This window comes from Schistocerca serialis, chromosome 8 (genome assembly GCF_023864345.2).
Source record: "Schistocerca serialis cubense isolate TAMUIC-IGC-003099 chromosome 8, iqSchSeri2.2, whole genome shotgun sequence".
Classification (NCBI taxonomy): Eukaryota; Metazoa; Arthropoda; class Insecta; order Orthoptera; family Acrididae; genus Schistocerca; species Schistocerca serialis.
The window spans coordinates 327771953-327794208 of record NC_064645.1 but is presented as its reverse complement, the minus strand read 5'-3'; the positions used below and the strand labels follow the sequence as shown (position 1 = coordinate 327794208).

Sequence of the window (22256 nt, the reverse complement as noted above, 5' to 3'; positions counted from 1 at the left end):
TAGTTGGTTTCAGGACAGAACTAAAGAAGCCTCGGACAAGCACCGTCATGGTCGGGGACGACGCTTGAACCCTATGCCCGCCCACAATGGTAACGACACTGCTAGCCAACTGGAAAATGATTTAAATCCAAATAGAGGTGTTTTGCAGGATATGCTTCCTGCAACCACCCTAGAAGGAAAACAAAGACAGAGGATGAGATGGTCAGATGAAGTTAATCGACACCCCATGTTCTGTTATTACCAAGCAACAAACCTAGGAACCAACACAACTGGATACAGATCACAAGTATACACAACATTTATTACCAGATACCCAGAATTAAAATTTTTAACAGAACAACGACTAGCTGATCAGATCCATGTAATAATCAAAAATAACAGGATACCCCAGTCAGAATTAGAAAACATCAAACAAGAAGTACAACAAATACTGGAACAAAACAATGTGCAATCAGAAGAAGAAGAAAATACAGTAATGGATTCAAACATCCCAGAGCAAACAAACAAAGAACAACATGCATCAATTAAACAATCAGAGCAAAACGAAATCTTAAGGCAGCCACCAGAACAAGCACAAATAGAACAGGAAGTGACACACATGTTAGATATAGAAGAAAAATTTCAGCTGACATATATAGAATACAAAGATACAAATACAGACATTAGACCATTCTTGCATAGACCGCCAAACAACCCACAAGTCGAAACAACAATAAAAACTATCAACACAATCATACACAACAAAATAAATGAAAATACAACTATGGAAGAGTTACAACTACTGGTTTATGTAGGAGCACTCACTACACTAAATATACACACTAGGCAGAGATCAGAACCACCTACACACTGAAGAAACCCACAAAACCAGCATGGCAACACAGGCTACAGATCAGAATAGAAAAACTGAGAAAGGACATCGGACAGCTAACACAATTTATAAGAAATGAAATGTCAGAAAAAAAAAAACGAAAAAGGTTAGGTAAAATCTCACAACAAGAAGCGATAGAGCAATTAGATGAAAAGAAGCAGAAATTACAAGCGTTGGCCAAACGACTTAGAAGATACAAAAAAAGTGAAAATAGAAAGAAACAAAACCAAACATTCAACACAAACCAAAAGAAATTTTACCAGACAATAGATAACACACACATTAAAATAGACAATCCACCAAACAGAACAGACATGGAACACTTCTGGAGCAACATATGGTCAAACCCGGTACAACATAACAGGCATGCACGGTGGATACAAGTAGAAACAGACTCATACAAGATGACACCACAAATGCCTGAAGTGATAATTTTGCAACATGAAGTCACCCAAGCAATTAATTCTACTCACAATTGGAAAGCCCCTGGAAAAGATAAAATAGCAAATTTCTGGCTAAAGAAGTTCACCTCAACACTTTCACATCTAACTAAATTATTTAACAGTTACATTGCAGACCCATACACATTCCCTGATACACTTACGCATGGAATAACTTATCTGAAACCTAAAGATCAAGCAGACACAGCAAACCCAGCTAAATATCGCCCCATGACATGCCTACCAACAATATACAAAATATTAACTTCAGTCATTACGTAGAAATTAATGACACATACAACACAGAACAAAATTATAAATGAAGAACAAAAAGGCTGTTGCAAAGGAGCACAAGGATGTAAAGAGCAACTGATAATAGATGCAGAGGTGACATATCAAGCTAAAACTAAACAAAGGTCACTGCACTACGCATACATTGATTACCAAAAAGCTTTTGATAGTGTACCCCACTCATGGTTACTACAGATATTGGAAATATACAAAGTAGATCCTAAATTAATACAGTTCCTAAACATAGTAATGAAAAATTGGAAAACCACACTTTATATCAAAACAAATTCAAATAATATCAAATCACAGCCAATACAGATTAAGCGTGGAATATACCAAGGAGACTCATTAAGTCCTTTCTGGTTCTGCCTTGCTCTGAACCCACTATCCAACATGCTAAATAATACAAATTATGGATACAATATTACTGGAACATACCCACACAAAATCACACATTTGCTATACATGGATGATCTAAAACTACTGGCAGCAACAAATCAATAACTCAACCAATTACTAAAGATAACAGAAATATTCAGCAATGATATAAATATGGCTTTTGGAACAGACAAATGTAAGAAAAATAACATAGTCAAGGGAAAACACACTAAACAAGAAGATTACATATTGGATAGCCACAGCAACTGCATAGAAGCGATGGAAAAAACAGATGCCTATAAATATCTAGGATACAGACAAAAAATAGGAATAGATAATACAAATATTAAAGAAGAACTAAAAGAAAAATGTAGACAAAGACTAACAAAAATACTGAAAACAGAATTGACAGCAAGAAACAAGACAAAAGCTATAAATACTTACGCTATACCAATATTGACCTACTCATTTGGAGTAGTGAAATGGAGTAACACAGACCTAGAAGCACTCAATACACTTACATGATCACAATGCCACAAATATAGAATACATCACATACATTCAGCAACAGAAAGATTCACATTAAGCAGAAAGGAAGGAGGAAGGGGATTTATCGATATAAAAAACCTACATTATGGACAGGTAGACAATTTAAGAAAATTCTTTCTAGAACGAGCAGAAACTAGCAAAATACACAAAGCAATTACTCATATAAATACATCGGCTACACCACTGCAATTTCATAACCACTTCTACAACCCTTTAGATCACATAACATCAACAGATACGAAGAAAGTAAATTGGAAAAAGAAAACACTACATGGCAAACACCCGTATCATCTAACACAGCCACACATCGATCAAGACGCATCCAACACATGGCTAAGAAAAGGCAATATATACAGTGAGACGGAAGGATTCATGATTGCAATACAGGATCAAACAATAAACACCAGATATTACAGCAAGCATATTATTAAAGATCCCAATACCACAACAGATAAATGTAGACTTTGCAAACAACAAATAGAAACAGTTAATCACTTCACAAGCGGATGTACAATACTAGCAAATACAGAATACCCCAGAAGACATGACAATATAGCAAAAATAATACATCAACAGATTGCCTTACAACATAAACTTATAAAACAACACGTTCCCACAAACAAGTATGCACCACAAAGTGTACTGGAGAATGATGAATTCAAATTATACTGGAACAGAACCATTATAACAGATAAAACAACACCACATAACAAACCTGACATCATACTCACCAATAAAAAGAAGAAATTAACACAACTAATCGAAATATCCATACCCAATACAACAAATATACAAAAGAAAACAGGAGAAAAAATTGAAAAATACATCCAACTGGCTGAGGAAGTCAAGGACATGTGGCATCAGGATAAAGTTGACATTATACCAATTATACTATCAACTACAGGAGTCATACCACACAATATCCACCAGTACATGAATGCAATACAGCTACATCCAAACTTATATATACAACTACAGAAATCTGTAATTATTTCATACATGTTCAATTACCCGGAAGTTCCTAAGTGCAATATAACACATACCATACAGTTAAAAGGAAGTGACACTTAATCAAGGTCTGCGTCACTTTCCATTTTTGACCAGACATAACGTCTGAGAAAAGAAAGAAATAATAATTACAATAACAATAAAAATCAAATAGATAAAATTTTTAATATAGTAATAGTAATGTGTTTCCATCATTGGTTAGTACATCCCTTTAGCGTAATTTAAAAGCAACTGAATTTCGGAGGAATACAGCATTTCAAAAATATTCTTGTGAAAATTTGGGAAATGCAAGTGGCATGCAATTGATTTAAGAACTATTTTCTTTTGTTATTATTATTATTATTATTATTATTATTATTATTATTATTATTATTACAGAGTTTGGCCAATTCTACAACTCTTAGATCCTAAGACTATGGTACAATCTTTTTCATCTTATCTTCCAGAACTTCTTCGTGCATTGCCTTATGAGCTTCTCCTGTTCATTTGACACATCACTCTCCCATGTTGTGGTTCTTGTTGTTAGAATTGGAAATTTTGTAGTATTGATCAGAAGCTGGAAATTTTCCCTGCCCTCTATGGTGCCTTCTTGACGTTATGTCTACTCAGATCCATTACTGTCTCTCCCAGCCATCCTGTGGAATTTTTTAATTTGGAAATGAAATTGAAAATTTTCTTGGTTAGCCTATTGTCATTTATTCTGTGAAGATGGCCATAAAACTTTAATCTCCTCTTCCTTATAGTGTATGTGATTGTATCTGTGTTTTTGTATAAATCATTGCTCTTCTTGTGCAGTTGTTATCTTTGTTCTTTTGTGGTCCTAAAATTTTTTCTGTGTTTTTCTTTCTGCATTTTCGGGTTGAATTTGTTCACTTCTTTTATTCAGTGGAAGCCATTCAGATCCGTACAGTGCTTCTGATTTAATTAAGTTTACAGAATGTTTAATTTCTGCATGGAGCAATAATGATCTTTTATTATAATGGTTTTAGGTGACATTGCTAATTCAATTTTCTTGAGTCTTTCCTACATTTGTGGTGTTACCTAATCTGTTTGATTGTATACATTCTCCTAAATCCTTAAACTTAATATCTCTTTTGATGTTTTGTGTTGTGTTTTTGTATATTGTTCTCTGTTGTGCTTATGTTCAATGTATTTTCTCATGTGATATTTGTAATCCAGTTTTACCTGCAATTTTGTGAATTGTTTCTGTCATTGTATTATCATCTGTTTTGCCCTCAGAAAGTATTGCAATATCACCAGCAAAAGTGAGATATTTCAACTTGAATCTTCCTCTTCTTTGTCCCAGATGAATTCCATCAGTGTTTTTCTCTTTTAGTTCTGTATCTCACACTCAAATGATCTTGCCTAATACCAGATTGAAGAGAATCAGCAAGAGACCTGCCAAATTCCTATGCTAGTTCTGAAGGATTTAGAAACTTCTCCTAGGAATTTAGCTTCTAAATTTTTGTGTGTGAGTGTCTGTTCAACTCACTCACTGATGAGTTTTCTGATGCTTGCTTCTTCCAGCTGATTGGCAACTGTCAGTCTGTCGGGTTGTAGGCTTTTTTGAGGTCAGTGAAAGTAAAGACTGCATTAAGGTTCTATATTTTTCTGATCATGAGGCTTGTTTTCAAGTTAAACATTTGCTCTGGGCATGATTTACTTTTTCTGAACCCCACTTGGTACTTGTCAATTGGGTATTGTGCTTGGTTTTCTGTATTTTTAATAGTATTAGATACAATTTTGTCGGTGACTGGAAGTAGAGATATGCCTTGGTAATTAGTATGTGTCTGTCTCCTTTTTTATGTAGTGGATGGATTATGACTTGTTTCCATTCATCTGGTATTCTTCCCTTCTGCTAGCAGTCTTTAATAGTTTCATAAATGGTTTCAGCTGCCTGTTTCCTTTCCAGTTTCCACATCTCATCTAATATTGCTTCTTCACATGGCCAACTTGTTTTTCAGTAGGCTAATGTATTATTCAGTGTGATTCAGTATGGTGGTTCTGAAGGTGGATTATCCTTTTGAGACTGAAAATTAGTTATCGTGTCCATTCCTCGCAGTTTAGAAGACTCTCGAACTTGGTAGTCACTCGCAGTTATCTTTGTTGTTGGTAATGAGTCTTCCTGTTGAATCTTCCACAATCTATGTTTCCTTCTTCTTGGTGGTTGTTATCATTCTGTCACCATGTCTATCATTGCTTCTCTGATGTCAGGCCAGTTTCCCATCTTCTTTGTGTGAATTTTGTGTCAATTACATGGACTATTGTAATTTTGTGTTTCAGTATTTTTGTAGAAATTTGGCTTTTATTTCTATCTAGTAGTGGTCTGAGTCTTTGCCTAGTCCTTTTCTGACCCACACATTCAGGTTTTCCCTATGGTTTGTTTGGTTACTGCCACGTGATTCAGATGATATGAGTCGAATTTTGTTTTAGGAGAAGACCAGGTCTTCTATCTCTGTGCTAATTTTCTGAAAAAGCCTGACATTAGTGTTAAATTGTCTGCACAAGTTGTTGACGTGTTTGTGCGCAGGAAAATTTCCTACTAGCCTTGTATGTCTCTTTTTTGCTGGTCTGTGCATTGAAGTCTCCTATGAGTAGTTTTATGTGGTGCTTTGGTATTTTTGATGTCTCTTTTTCTAATGTTTCTCACAATTGTTCTACTTTTTCAGTTGCCTTTGTTGGTAGATACATGTGCATTTATGATAGTACAGATGTTGTTTGCTGATCCAAATGAGAGAAGTGATGTTTGCTCCGATTGGATGTAAAATTTGCTATGGACTTTGTTAGATTCCTTTTGGCTGTGAAATTTGTTCCCCATCAATTGTTTAAGTTTCCGGGTCTTTAGTAAAGTGTATCTAGCAAATGTTTTTGTTTAGGCCTTATGTGAGGATTTCTAGGAAGTTCTGATTCTTCCTTATGTGCTGTTCTGGGCTATGAAGAATCTGATGGTACAGTTGCACCACTGTTTCCTGTGATTAAGGATTGTTCGCCTCCTGGAATGCTTTCCTATTCAGTGTTTACCATCATACCTTGGTTACAAGTAAATTGTGAAGAGGTGGAACAGGTGTTAATCCCTTCATGACAGGTACATCTCTGAGAAAATTGCCAGATGGGTTTTATCAGGCTCTCCAATAGTGGAACAGATGCCTTTAGCCTACCAGTCCGGTAACAAACGGTATTGATTTTTGGAGTCACCATCAACATGCAGACAGGCACACATCATGTAGCTGCTTGTCTGACATGACGTGGATTTATGTTTTCCCTGATAGGTTGTCTCTTTCACTGGATCTGCTGTAGTGAGGTCCACTCTCTCCGCCTTTACTACTGTTGAGGTGTAACTGTCAGGAGAAAATGACTCACCCACCTTCTTTGCCATTGAGATTAATATCTTCATCTCCTCAGAATCCCCTGATATTCTTCACCTCCTCTCGCATATTGCTGACTAATTAGTTTCCTCTCACCTCTTACCAGGTGACCTGACCTGCTATTAGAATTAGACAGTCCATCTGGATCATATAAGAACTGTATTAGTGACAAGTGGGCACAACATTGACAACATCGAAATTTACACAGTATAAATTCATCGAGTTGAGTACTCGCTATTACAAGTACTCCACATAGTACTATGATTGCGAACACAGGTCTGTACAATATATCTATGTGTGTGTGTGAATGAGGGGGAATGTGGTTTCTTTTACTCCTTTCTGCTATAGAAAGTCAGTCTTTCTGTTACCTGTATTCTTAATGAGGTTGGGAGGGTTCTTTTGTCTTTTGGTCGTAGGTTCTCTCAAGTTCCTGTGGTTTATCGGTGTACTTGAACCTGTGAACCATGTCAGACTTTTTGTTGACATCTTGTGTGGTCATCGTGTGAATGGCCATGTTTTCCTGGCCAGTATGTTTCCTACAGGCTGTCAGGCCACAAGCCGTTTCACTGGCTAGGAAACTGAAAAATATCCTCTGTTAAACACAGTTCATAAATTTCTAGAATTCTTTGTCGTTTTTGAAATTCTTTGTTTTCCTATTGCATTGTTCTCTGTAAATTAGCTGATAAATTTTGAAATGGATATATGTAAAAATGTAAACATGAAGACAATTGCAGTCAAAGTTACAGGTGCCCCAAATAAACAACAATCATGGCAAAAAATGTACTTGCCTAAAGTCTCCTTCTTTGTGCCTGTGCAAACCAAAAGAGCTAGAGGCAAAGAAACCCTTTGTTAATTAGCACTGAAACTTTGTTTTCATCACAGAATGTCATTTTTAAATTGTTGTTGTTGTTGTGGTCTTCATTCCAGAGACTGGTTTGATGTAGCTCTCCATGCTACTCTATCCTGTGCAGGCTTCATCATCTCCCAGTACCTGCTGCAACCTACATCCTTCTGAATCTGTTTAGTGTATTCATCTCTTGGTCTCCCTCTACGATTTTTACCCTCCACGCTGCCCTCCAGTACTAAAATGGTGATCCCTTGATGCCTCAGAATATGACCCACCAACCGATGCCTTCTTCTAGTCAAGTTGTGCCACAAATTTCTCTTCTCTCCAATTCTATTCAATACCTCCTCATTAGTTATGTGATCTACCCCTCTAATCTTCAGTATTCTTCTTCTGTAGCTTCTATTCTCTTCTTTTCCGAACTATTTATTGTCCACGTTTCACTTCCATACATAGCTACACTCCGTACAAATACTTTCAGAAAAGACTTTGTGACACTTAAATGTGTACTCGATATTAACAAATTTCTCTTCTTCAGAAACGCTTTCCTTGCCATTGCCAGTCTGCATTTTGTATCCTCTCTACTTCGACCATCCTCAGTTATTTTGCTCCCCAAATAGCAAAACTCATTTATTACTTTAAGCCTCTCATTTCCTAACCTAATTCCTGCAGCATCACCTGATTTAATTCGACTACATTCCATTATCCTCATTTTGCTTATGTTCATGTTCATCTTATATCCTCCTTTCAAGACACTGTCCATTACGTTCCGCCGCTCTTCCAGGTCCTTTGCTGTCCCTGACAGAATTACAATGTCATCGGCAAACCTCAAAGTTTTTATTTCTTCTCCATGGATTTTAATTCCTAATCCAAATTTTTCTTTTGTTTCCTTTAGTGCTTGCTCAATATACAGATTGAATAACATCGGGGAGAGGCTACAACCCTGTCTCACTCCCTTCCCAACCACTGCTTCCCTTTCATGCCCCTTGACTCTTACAACTGCCATCTTGTTTCTGTACAAATTGTAAATAGCCTTTCGCTCCCTGAATTTTATCCCTGCTACCTTCAGAATTTTGAAAGAGAGTATTCCAGTCAACATTGTCAAAAACTTACTCTAAGTCTACAAATGCTAGAAATGTAGGTTTTCCTTTCCTTAACCTATTTTCTAAGATAAGTCGTAAGGTCAGTATTGCCTCACGTGTTCTAACATTTCTTTGGAATCCAAACTGATTTTCCCTTAGGTTGGCTTCTACCAGTTTTTCCATTCATCTGTAAAGAATTCGTGTTAGTATTTTGCAGCTATGACTTATGAAACTGATAGTTTGATAATTTTCACATCTGTCAAAACCTGCTTTCTTTGGGATTGTAATTATTATATTCTTCTTGAAGTCTAAGGGTATTTTGCCCGTATCATACATCCTGCTCACTGGATGGTAGAGTTTTGTTAGGCCTGGCTCTCCCAAGGCTGTCATTAGTTCTAATGTGATGTTGTCTACTCCCGGGGCCTTGTTTCAACTTAGGTCTTTCAGTGCTCTGTCAGACTCTTCACGCAGTAACATATCTCCTATTTCGTCTTCATCTTCATTCTCTTCCATTTCTATAATATTGTCCTCAAGAACATCGCCCTTGTATAGACCCTCTGTATACTCCTTCCACTTTTCTGCTTTCCCTTCTTTGCTTAGAACTGGGTTTCCTTCTGAGCTCTTGATATTCATACAAGTGGTTCTCTTTTCTCCAAAGGTCTAATTAATTTTCCTGTAGGCAGTATCTATCTTACCCCTAGTGAGATAAGCCTCTACATCCTTACATTTGTCCTCTAGCCATGCCTGCTTAGCCATTTTGCACTTCCAGTCGATCTCATTTTTGAGAAGTTTGTATTCCTTTTTGCCTGCTTCATTTACTGCATTTTTATATTTTCTCCTTTCATCAATTAAATTCAATATTTCTTCTGTCACCCGAGTATTTCTACTAGCCCTCGTCTTTTTACCTACTTGATCCTCTGCTGCCTTCACTACTTCATCCCTCAAAGCTACCCATTCTTCTTCTACTGCATTTTTCTTTCCCCCATTCTTGTCAATTGTTCCCTTATGCTCTCCCTGAAACTCAGTACAACCTCTGGTTTAGTCAGTTTATTCAGGTCCTATTGTGAGGCGGCGGTTAGAAAATTTACTGTTGTATAAATGTTTGAATGTTGAAACACTTCCCGGCCGATGCACCATATGTGGGGCGGCGGGTGGTTGAATTAATTGTTATATAAGTGTTCCTATTATTTATGCTGTTGTTTTGCCGTTCTCAACACTGGCTCTCTAACTACAATATTGGCAACCAGAAAGTGATTAGCAAAACGTGAAGCCTGTAAATAGAATTCCTAGTGCCCACTTCATCTGAGAAACACACTTATAGCTGCAGCTTATAGCTCTGAGGAATTAGGAGATTGTCTAGGATTCATAATCAAAAACGATCGTGAAAAAAACTTTCTCTGTATTCTGAAAGTCACAGATGAAAAAAAAAGAATCCACACAATCTGACTAACAGAGCAGTTCAGAGTCTAATTCGCTGATGCAACTATAACTGTCCAAATTAAATGTTTAAATGAATGCTCGCCGTAATTTGATGATAATGTTCATCAAATGCCACGCTAAATAATTGTAGAATGTCTGTCCCGCAACGGCACGTGAAAATACGACATACGCAAACTGAAGATCGATCATTAAAGTCATCCCAGAATTAACACTTCACTCAAAAAAGATTTCATGGTTACGCGTATCCCGAGTAACTTAATACAGCATCCGAGGCTGTTTATAGCAATTATACCGACGTGACGCGGCTCCCGACACAGATGGTGTGTTGTTCAGCGTCTGGAGAGAACTGGGGTCTTGCTTCCTCGCGCAGCGTTCTTATATATAAAGCCGCCGTGCGGACGGCTAAGGGAACGCCTGATCAAATCCGCTCTCCCGACTAGCCCCTGGGCTAGTAATGCACCACATTAAGTTATTGAATAAATCATAGCTTCTTTTGCTGATGGCCGATGAAGCTCTCAATTGAAATGTGCATTCAACACACAGGTAAGTAATCATAATAAAAGTTTGACATGGCTAAGTTAAATATTTTGGGCGAGAGAATTAATTTAATTACACTGCACGCAGTAGACGAGCTCTGAACTTGCCCTTTGGAGATACGCTATCGCTATAGTTTTATAGTTATTCAAATGAAACTTCTCACATCTTTATGGTTATAGCGGATCTCCATTCTGTTTAAATATAAACATCCTAGCCTTATTTATTAGCCTACTTAATCTATCTTGCTTCCTTAATTTTTAAGACACAAACCAGAAAATTATGAATTTCAACTAAAATCTTAATTTGTGAGATCCAAAGTACTGTTTCTATTAAATTATTATGAAAAAGGAATCTAAATATAATTTTTTTAAGTCTCTAGCTCTTTTCTGTTGCGCCAATGATTTTTACAGAAAAACGTCCAAATTTCGAAAATGGTTAAAGTTATCGAACTGATATTCAACACATATTAATTTAGTATTACTCCTGACATGCTAGAACCATTTCAGGTTATTTACTTGATTTTTAAAGTATTGCGCAACATTTATGACGTCAGAGCTAGTTACAGCGGACTGGCTGGCACACAATGGAAAGACTGATGTGAATTTATTACGGCGTGAGTAGGCTGCTTCCCTACACTATCTCCTTAAATTTCCACCTTTTTGCAGTTTCTTCAGTTTTAATCTACAGTTCATAATAAATAGATTGTGGTCAGAGTCCACATCTGCCCCTGGAAATGTCTTGCAATTTAAAACCTGGTTCCTGAATCTCTGTCTTACCATTATATAATCTATCTGATACCTTCCAGTATCTCCTGGCTTCTTCCATGTACACAACCTTCTTTTATGATTCTTGAACCAAGTGTTAGCTATGATTAAGTTATGCTCTGTGCAAAATTCTACCAGGCGGCTTCCTCTTTCATTTCTTCCCCCAATCCATATTCACCTACTACGTTTCCTTCTCTTCCTTTTCCTACTGTCGAGTTCCAGTCACCCATGACTATTAAATTTTCGTCTCCCTTCACTATCTGAATTATTTCTTTTATCTTGTCATACATTTCATCAATCTCTTCATCATATGAGGAGCTAGATGGCATATAAACTTGTACTACTGTGGTAGGCGTGGGCTTCGTATCTATCTTGGCCACAGTAATGCATTCACTATGCTGTTTGTATTAGCTTACCCACATTCCTATTTTTTTATTCATTATTAAACCTACTCCTGCATTACCCCTATTTGATATACAACCGTGTATTCACCTGACCAGAAGTCTTGTTCCTCCTGCCACTGAACTGCACTAATTTCCACTATATCTACCTTTAACCTATCCATTTCCCTTTTTAAATTTTCTAACCTACCTGCCCGATTAAGGGATCTGACATTCCACGCTCCGATCCGTAGAACGCCAGTTTTCTTTCTCCTGATAACAACGTCCTCTTGAGTAGTCCCCGCCTGGAGATCTGAATGGGGGACTATTTTACCTCTGGAATAATTTACCCAAGAGGACGCCGTCATCATTTATCCATACAGTAAAGCTGTATGCCGTCAGGAAAAATTACAGCTGTAGTTTCCCCTTGCTTTCAGCGGTTTGCAGTACCAGCACAGCAAGGCCGTTTTGGTTAGTGTTAGAAGGCCAGATCAGTCAATCATCCAGACTCTTGCCCCTGCAACTACTGAATAGGCTGCTACCCCTCTTCAGGAACCACACATTTGTCTGGCCTCTCAACAGATACCCCTCCGTTGTGGTTGCACCTACGGTACAGCCATCTGTATCGCTGAGGCACGCAAGCCTCCCCACCAACAGCAAGGTCCATGGTTCATGGGGGGAGGATTTTTAAATTACTTATCATTAATATTTCTATTGTTATTTTCAATTTAGATACTGAGATGGTGATGCTGAGAAGAGGAGGAGAGATACAGAATGAGTATCCAATAAGCACGAGGAAGAAAGAAAATGTTTTGATATCAGATGGAAACTTTTCTATGTGTATACGTATTCTGTAAATCTTGATAAAAGTGCACTAATGGTATCAGTGGGTGTTGCGTAGTTTGCTGATGTAGGTAACAACAGTGTGTGAATGCTGGGAAATGAATACAGTGAATCCTGAGTCTGCTGCTGGTAGCAAATCGGAATGCTCGTTCATAATTTCCTGTGGCTTCTTAATAACGTTATCTTGTATCTTGTTTTGTTAAGTTTAAATTTAATCACATTATAGCAGTTTTCTACGAAGTCAGAGATGAGATGTACAAGTCAATTACTGCAGTAATGAATGTATATCTTTTTTTGAGATTAATTGGTTTTACCAACCTACAAGTAGATTGTTACATTCAAACGTGACCTACATCTTGGGATTTGCTACGAGTCAATCATTTGTAATAACTAGATCAGTAAAAGTAATTATGTTTCTCTTTAAAAAAAAAAAAAAACACTGAATTACCAACTTCAGCATACAATTCAAGAGCTGCCAATGCTGTAAATGCACTCTAACTGTAATCTATGATTAAAAATTTCAGTAAAACTTTCTTATAAAGTATATCATAACATTTACATCTTACTTATAGTTGTTTTTATTTCAGGCAGTGAGTGCAGCTTATGTTATTGTTTGTTCTGGGCTGCACTCTGATGTACTGGCAAAAATGAGTGGTTGTAGTGGAGACCCACGAATAATTCCTTTCAGAGGGGAATATCTACTTCTAAAGAAAAATAAGTGCCATCTAGTGAATGGGAACATTTATCCTGTAAGTTTTATACATATTATGCATTTATCCACGTTTTGAGAATATCATATATTCCAAATGCTCAAAATACACTCCTGGAAATGGAAAAAAGAACACATTGACACCGGTGTGTCAGACCCACCATACTTGCTCCGGACACTGCGAGAGGGCTGTACAAGCAATGATCACACGCACGGCACAGCGGACACACCAGGAACCGCGGTGTTGGCCGTCGAATGGCGCTAGCTGCGCAGCATTTGTGCACCGCCGCCGTCAGTGTCAGCCAGTTTGCCGTGGCATACGGAGCTCCATCGCAGTCTTTAACACTGGTAGCATGCCGCGACAGCGTGGACGTGAACCGTATGTGCAGTTGACGGACTGTGAGCGAGGGCGTATAGTGGGCATGCGGGAGGCCGAGTGGACATACCGCCGAATTGCTCAACACGTGGGGCGTGAGGTCTCCACAGTACATCGATCTTGTCGCCAGTGGTCGGCGGAAGGTGCACGTGCCCGTCGACCTGGGACCGGACCGCAGCGACGCAAGGATGCACGCCAAGACCGTAGGATCCTACGCAGTGCCATAGGGGACCGCACCGCCACTTCCCAGCAAATTAGGGACACTGTTGCTCCTGGGGTATCGGCGAGGACCATTCGCAACCGTCTCCATGAAGCTGGGCTACGGTCCCGCACACCGTTAGGCCGTCTTCCGCTCACGCCCCAACATCGTGCAGCCCGCCTCCAGTGGTGTCGCGACAGGCGTGAATGGAGGGACGAATGGAGACGTGTCGTCTTCAGCGATGAGAGTTGCTTCTGCCTTGGTGCCAATGATGGTCGTATGCGTGTTTGGTGCCGTGCAGGTGAGCGCCACAATCAGGACTGCATACGACCGAGGCACACAGGGCCAACATCCGGCATCATGGTGTGGGGAGCGATCTCCTACACTGGCCGTACACCACTGGTGATCATCGAGGGGACACTGAATAGTGCACGGTACATCCAAACCGTCATCGAACCCATCGTTCTACCATTCCTAGACCGGCAAGGGAACTTGCTGTTCCAACAGGACAATGCACATCCGCAAGTATCCCGTGCCACCCAACGTGCTCTAGAAGGTGTAAGTCAACTACCCTGGCCAGCAAGATCTCCGGATCTGTCCCCCATTGAGCATGTTTGGGACTGGATGAAGCGTCGTCTCACGCGGTCTGCACATCCAGCACGAACGCTGGTCCAACTGAGGCGCCAGGTGGAAATGGCATGGCAAGCCGTTCCACAGGACTACATCCAGCATCTCTACGATCGTCTCCATGGGAGAATAGCAGCCTGCATTGCTGCGAAAGGTGGATATACACTGTACTAGTGCCGACATTGTGCATGCTCTGTTGCCTGTGTCTATGTGCCTGTGGTTCTGTCAGTGTGATCATGTGATGTATCTGACCCCAGGAATGTGTCAATAAAGTTTCCCCTTCCTGGGACAATGAATTCACGGTGTTCTTATTTCAATTTCCAGGAGTGTACATGAAACAATACTCTTTTTTAGTCAATATTCCCTTCAGCTTCTAAAACATAGTTTCTCTTTGTTTCATAAGTACATAAAGGTATCTCAATGTTATGCTTTCAGTGATTAATAGCACATAGCCTATGATTGTTGTATTAACATTAGCACTAGACTCAGGTTTTACACCAGCAAAAGGAGCAAAAAGCATTTGCTTATAAGTTCTTAATCAGCTGATATTTACTCATACGGATACACACATACAACTATGATTTTTTTTTACTGTAACTCATCTGCTTTATAATATGAACATAACAGTAGGCATAATTTTGCTCTATATTGTCTGATGTGAGGTACCAGCCTTTTTCTGCTGAAATCTGAATTTTGACCAAGGGCAGGATTTGTATCTTCTTCAAACAAACCATATTGAATTTTACACTTTTGATGTGTTTTACCATTTGTATTCTTGTCCTTTGGTATTTCAGAAAATTCCCCATGATATGTTTGACATATTTATTGTGCGGTGTTTACACTAATACGGTGAATGTGTGTTACTTGCTGTGTCTGGTTTGTTAATTTTATCCATCTTCCTGTTTTATAGTATCAATAAAGTTTCCAATATATTTTTTATGCTTGAGGTCGGTTTGTTCATTCAGCTCATTTAGAAGGTTGTTGTGTTGAAACTTGGATACACAACACAACCAAGAATGTTAGTACAACTTTATTAGACTGTCGCATATACTCCAGTTATCATAACATATGCTGAACACAATAACATAAGGCAAATGCATGCAAGCAGTAATAACATGATAACTGAGTGCGTGCCCAGTGTGGCAGGATTTAAATAGACATTTGCCCATGACGGGCTCTGTCAGAAGTTCACAGTATTGCTATTTCGTGACGCATTCTCACTGATGACAACACACTGCTAAAGCACAGTACTTTCAAGTGTGTGAACATTACTTCATTCCTCTTCGCTTGGGGAACAGCTAGGAGTCATGAGATGTCTGTGGCGTCTTCCTTCATGAGGCTCTTTCTGAGGTGCTGTTCTGGTACTGGAGCATATGGTCAGAAGTACTTGGGCGTGGACAGCATCACAGTCTGCCTTCTTGTGTTAACCTGTACAGTAAGATGGATGACATCGGCACAAGCTTCATGTCCACATGTCCAGGGCCCGGTTGTGGTGGTGCCCCCACAGTTCATGGCTGAGGTGGAGGAGATGGCTCCAGTGTGGATGGCGGCTACATCAGTGCTTGTAGCAATATTGGAGAAGCTGCACCAGGTTTGTCCACCGGTGATGGGGTCCCGCTCGTATGTTGTGGCAGGGACCTGGCTGCATCAGGTGATATGGCGAGTGACACAGACAGGTGTGGCGACATCGGTGTTCTGGACGGTGTTGTCCAGTCAGCCATGTGCAGGCACATCTGATTGTAATGACGAGCACAAAGGCCCTTGTTCTTGTGGATGTCGCAGAGACTGCGGTGGCCCTGGCATTGGGAGATGATGGCAGAAATCAGTTTTGGCAATAACCAAACCCATATGCCCATACAACCACTTCAGGCCGGAAATGGGGGGACGGCTGCATGGGTCGGTGTCCATGGCTGGGACGCAGGTGGTGCAGGAATGTTGGGGGTTGATGCACGTGGAGAAGTTTGGCGGGGTTGTTGTTGCCGAATGGCGTGAACCAATAGGAAGACAGAAATTGGCAAGGCAATGTTGGTCGGGGACCAATTGATGTACTTTTTCATTTGCATTTAGAATGTTCTAACTAACAACTAACCTTTCAGCCTCACCTGTTGTATTGTGGGTGGAAGGACGGGGTGAAAATGTGGTGAACCCTGCAGGTGCTGGAGAAGAAGACAAACTCTTGCGACACAAACTGAGGGCTGTTATCAGCACTAGAGATATCAAATTCGAGATAGACAATAGAAGGCTGAAACAAGTGGCCCTTCTCCAAATTGCACTTTAAGCTGGCGGCCTGTAACACCAATAAAAGCATACATAAGTTGTTGAAATGTTCAGCAGTGGAGGAGCCGGAGACCACAATATCATCAAGATAGTTTGCGCCAGCCAGGCACAGACCTCATGAGTTGTTCGAGAAACTGTTGTAAAATTGCTTGGGTGCTGGCCACGCCAAATGCTATTGATACAAGGCAATCTTGTGTTAATGACCAAGAGCCATTGAGAGTAAGCATCAAAGGGAAGCTGCAAATATATATCTGAGAGGTCGATCTTAAAACATACTGGTCACCAAGTGAGCTTAGCAAAAGGTTTGTAAGGTTGCGAAAAGGGACATGTGTCCATGATAGACTGAGCATTGACGGAACCTTTGAAATTGTCGCAAAGGCGTTACTGTCCTAGTGACTTCTCGAAAATGGCCAAGGGTGTAGCCTGTATGCTGGATGCAATTGGCAGGATGACCCAGGAGGTCGTGAGGCGGTCGAGCTCTGCCTTGACTTGGACACAGAGTGCCATCAGCACTGGGTGAGCCCAAAAGAAACGGTTTCTGGCCAAAGGCTTCATGGTGATGTTGGCTTTGAAATTATTGGCACAACAGAAATCCGCAAAAAACAAGGCGGAAAATTCATAGCGTAATGTGTATAAGGCGCATGATGAGTGACGAGATTAATGTAATTGGAAATAGTAAACCCGAAAAGATTAAAGGCATCCGAACGAAACAAATTTTCGGTGCATACACTGTTCACCACCAGAATAGTCAGTGGTCAAATCACTGATTTATATGACTGGGACTGAGAAACTACCTAATATCAGAACGTTTTGTTTATTGTAGGTAACTAATGTTCATGACAATTGGGCTAAAGGAAGAGGACTCAAGTCCATGTACATTTGCAAGTTGAGTAGTGACACAGCAGCACCAGTGTTGACTTGGCATGTGCAAAACCTGATAAACCTTGTCATCAATAAAAAGCTTATTGGATTGCAATGGAAATTGCTGGTACAAAATTGACATCAATGTCAGTGACTGCAATAGGCTGTTGAAATTTTGCAGTACAAGCAGGAGCAATGTGGCCCATTTTGCCACACTGGTGGCAAACGGCCCACTGCTTAGAACAGTCTGACCTATCATGAGTGACAAAACACGATGGACAAGAGGGAAGCGTGGAGCAGTTACGTTGCTGTTCATTACTGGACTTACTGCGCTGCTTCTGCAGCCATGACTGCCGCAGTGAATTGAGGCAGCTGCCGTGATGTTTTGCTTGTGCGCAGAGCACTGCTATCATATCATTCCCCTGTAAACTGTCTGAAAAATGGCAGGGGGAAGTGGAAGTGGGTTGAACTTCTGTAACTTCACATCCTGATTGAATTTGAGTACCTGCAGTCCTAGAAACCTCAAACGATTGTGCAATAATCAGAATGCCCGAGAGGGAGAGGTTTTCACATTGAGAGGTTCCCTCACAATTGGGGACCAACCAAATGATTGCATTGTGAACCATTTGGTCGGCGTACAACTCCTTATGTACATCAGTGACAAAGTGGCAATTATGGCTTAAACCATGAAGCTTGACTGCTCAAGTCTCATAGGAATGTTCTGGTTTCTTGTGAGACTGGTAGCACTCAACTTCAGTGGCAATGATGTGCGTCCATTGACAGTAGTATTTTGAAATGAGGGCACATACGTTATCAAAGTAGAGTGAAGACTGACCCTACACAGGGGGCCAGTTGGCAAAGGAGTTGATACACATGGTGTGACAACCAAGACAAAAAGAAAGCATGGCACATGGTAACATCAGTCAATTCAAACGCATGAAAATGCTGGTGCAACCATTTTTTGTAAGCTTTCCATTTTTCAGCAGATGCATTGTAAGCCAGAAACAGTGGGGGATAAATGACCGAGGTAGCGACAGGCAAAACAGGATATGCAAGGGGTGACATGGCAGGTGATGTAGAGTGAGATGGACCCAGACTGGCCAACTGGCCAAAAGAGAGGCAATCATTTGCCGTGCCTGGGTTTGATTGTGTTGTGCTGTGGCGAACACCTCCCTCCTGCTGTTGACTGAGATGCTGTAACACCACAGCAAGAACCCCTTGCTGATTAACTAGTCGGCATAAAAACTCATCAGTTGCACAGTTAGACATCATAGAAGCGATGGAGGACCAGCCAGAGATTGAAACCCATGCAGAGAAAAATTCCACATGTTTCATCACTTTTCTCACAACTTGGATGCACAACACAACCAAGAATGTTAATACAACTTTTTTATACTGTGGCATGTATTCCAATCACCGAACATACACTGAACGCAACAAGATAAGGCAAATGTATGCAAGCAGTAATAACAGATGACTGATTCTGAGCGTAACATGGCAGGGTTTGAATAGGCACTCGTCCATGTTGGGCTCTATTGGAAGTTCACATTATTGCTCTTTGATGGCGTACTGTCACAGATGACAACACACTGCTACTGCACGTGGCTTACAAATGTGTGCGTATTATTTCATATTTTGTACATCTTAATATATCTCTATTTCTTGAGGGATGTTCATAAATCCATAAACAAAGCACTGGAAATCCTCCATATTATGCAATCATGAGCATCCTTCAAGAAATAAATATAGATTCACAAGCACACAATAACATAACATACCATTCTGGGAGGTTGACATGGAGGCTGCCAGAGCTCTTTTCTTACTATGGAAACCCCCTCATATGTATTATTTACTCCTCTACAAGAACCAGTGTCACTTTCTTTTGACACTATGTGTAGTTTGCTGTTCCCCTGTCACCACAGGTGTATGCAAGTGTTCGCCGCACGTGTTGAATTCTATCAATGTCGCAAATAGCTGCAGCAGTCGTTTCGAGTTTAGGTGGCTGAGCTTCATGGTCTCAGTCATAAGTGTCTGTTCCTTATGACTAAGTCTTATATGAACTCTAGGGGACACAATCATTCGTTCAGGTGCAGGTTAGGGAGGTGCAACAATGTGCCTTTCAATTAGAGGACTCTACGTTAGAAGAGGTCTTGAATATTGCACAGTTATTTGAAGTCTCCCACACTGTGGGCTGCCAATTAGAGGCATGGAGTTGTGTTACTACTGTTTACAGCATGCAGCACCAGCGCGTGGGACATAGCATGCGGGGTAGAAGAGGAGGAAGCCACATACATTGCCTGCAGGCCAGAACAAACTTTCATTGAAGTGCATCTGATGGATAAGCCATTAAACCTACAAGTCAACAAGTGGGCCTCCTTGTCACTACTCAACTGATAGATATATTCCAGACTAGGGTTGAGCATTGGTTGGTAAGTGATACCACCTTTGCATGCAGGGTGAAAAGACAGAAGTACCTTAGAGCTGGTAAGCTAGGACACAGGGTCCTAGAGTGAAAGCCACTGGACTTTTAGAACAACAATTTATTAACAAATGAAGTTACAAAGAATTTGTCACTGAGCAACAGTTATTTTAAAAAATTTCCCCAAAATGAAACTTGTGAAGACTACCCCTGTGCAGCAGTTACTTTTGTTAAAATTAACGTATACCAAATAATAAATAAACTTATAGGCACTAGGCCACAAACTACCTTTTTCAGCTAAGAACTATGCCACTACCGCACTGTAGCAGTTACTCTTTGTTAAACAACATATGCTGAATATTAAACACTTTAAAATATTAAGGCTTCCCTCAAGATGCTATTTACAGGCACTAGCCCACAGCAGCAATTACTCTTTCATGAAGAGAATGTATTGGACTTTAAACAGTCTTGCAGGTAGCAGTTCACTTGGAACAGTTGCCTTCAAAGAACGAACCAATGTGTACAGCCCATGCAAACTGTTCGATGATTAACAGTATATGACATACTTTGAAAAGTAGCAAAATTCAACTCCACTTACGAATGCTGCAGCCTGGGGCAGTTACTACCAATGTAGTAACAGTTTTGTACAGTCTTTATCAAATGAATTAACCACTACTAACAGATAGTAGCACATATGCTCTAACCAGAGATGCAAATTCAAATGCATTTGTGGGGGCTAACACCCAGTGGCAACTACCACCAGTTAGAAACAGTTTATGCTAGCTGTTCCAATGAACTTTTCAGCCATTAACACACTGTGACATTTATACTTTAACTTGAAAGAAATGGTCAGATGCATTGACATGTGGTAACTCACTGTTACAGTTACTTTCAGAACAGGCATTTTTATACTGGCTGTTCAAATTATATTTTTGGCTGCTTAACACACTGTGACATTTATTCTTTCATTTTCAAGAAATGTTCAAATATATTTACGTATGCTAATACACTGAGGCAGTTATGCTCAGAATAGATACAGCCTTATACTGACTATTCAAATGAAATTTTCAGCCACTAACTCACAGTGACAACTTTTCTTTGATTTGCAAGAAATATTAAAATACAGTTAAGTGTGCAAACTTACTGTGGCAGTTACCCTCAAATTAGATACAGCCTTATACTGGCTGTTCAAATGAAATTTTCTGCCACTAACACACTCTGACCTCTATCCTTTAACTTGCAAGGAATGTTCGAATACACTTATGTGTGCTAACACATTGTTGCACTTGCTCATATACCAATACAATTTTGTACTGGCTGTTGAAGTAAAATTTTTGAACACTAAACACTGTGACAGTTACTAAACTAAAATAAAGGAGACAAACCAATGAAGAACCATGGAAAGCCTCCGAACCTTGTAACCAGTTTTCAACTGGACAGTGAAAGATACAGAACTTAGTATATCATCTGCTGCCCTCAGCTCATAAAAGGTTGAGCTAGGGTTCTTCCACATCAATCAAATTGCACTTCATGACTGTGATGACCACCACTACTTCTGCTTTGTCGCTTTGCACACCAGGTTCCAGTCGAAAGCATGTTGTACTTCAAATCAGTGGGTCCTTCCTCTTGTCACTCACTCATGAAACTGCTTCCACTGCCTGTCACCAATCAACTACTGCTTGTGCCATTCACTGATGTTATCAACACTGCCTGTTTCTTAGTCAGCACGGACAAACCTGTTGATGCACATGGATACTAGGAAAGTATTGACAGCACAGTCACAGTTTCTGCACCACCACCTTCCCCCTGGGGACTAGTACTCTCTTCTACAATCACATCAGCCGCCTGTTGATTTATAAATTCCTCAAAAACTGGTTGCGGTGATTGTGGGATTCTGTAAAGCCTCCAATACACTGGTGCTTCATTTCCTCTCAGAATCCTGTGTTGTGTTACTGGTGTATCAGGTAATGGTTCTCATGGGGAAAAATCTTGCAAT

General features: G+C 40.0%; 1 protein-coding gene across 1 annotated transcript in view; it reads left to right on the top strand.

Moving 5' to 3' along the window:
* LOC126416367 (L-2-hydroxyglutarate dehydrogenase, mitochondrial) overlaps positions 1 to 22256 on the top strand; it is a 98839-nt gene that overhangs the window by 31956 nt on the left and 44627 nt on the right. Inside the window, exon 4 of the mRNA XM_050084047.1 lies at positions 13380 to 13541. Within this exon, the coding sequence (XP_049940004.1) occupies positions 13380 to 13541 (162 nt within the window). The remainder of the gene's footprint in view (positions 1 to 13379; positions 13542 to 22256) is intronic.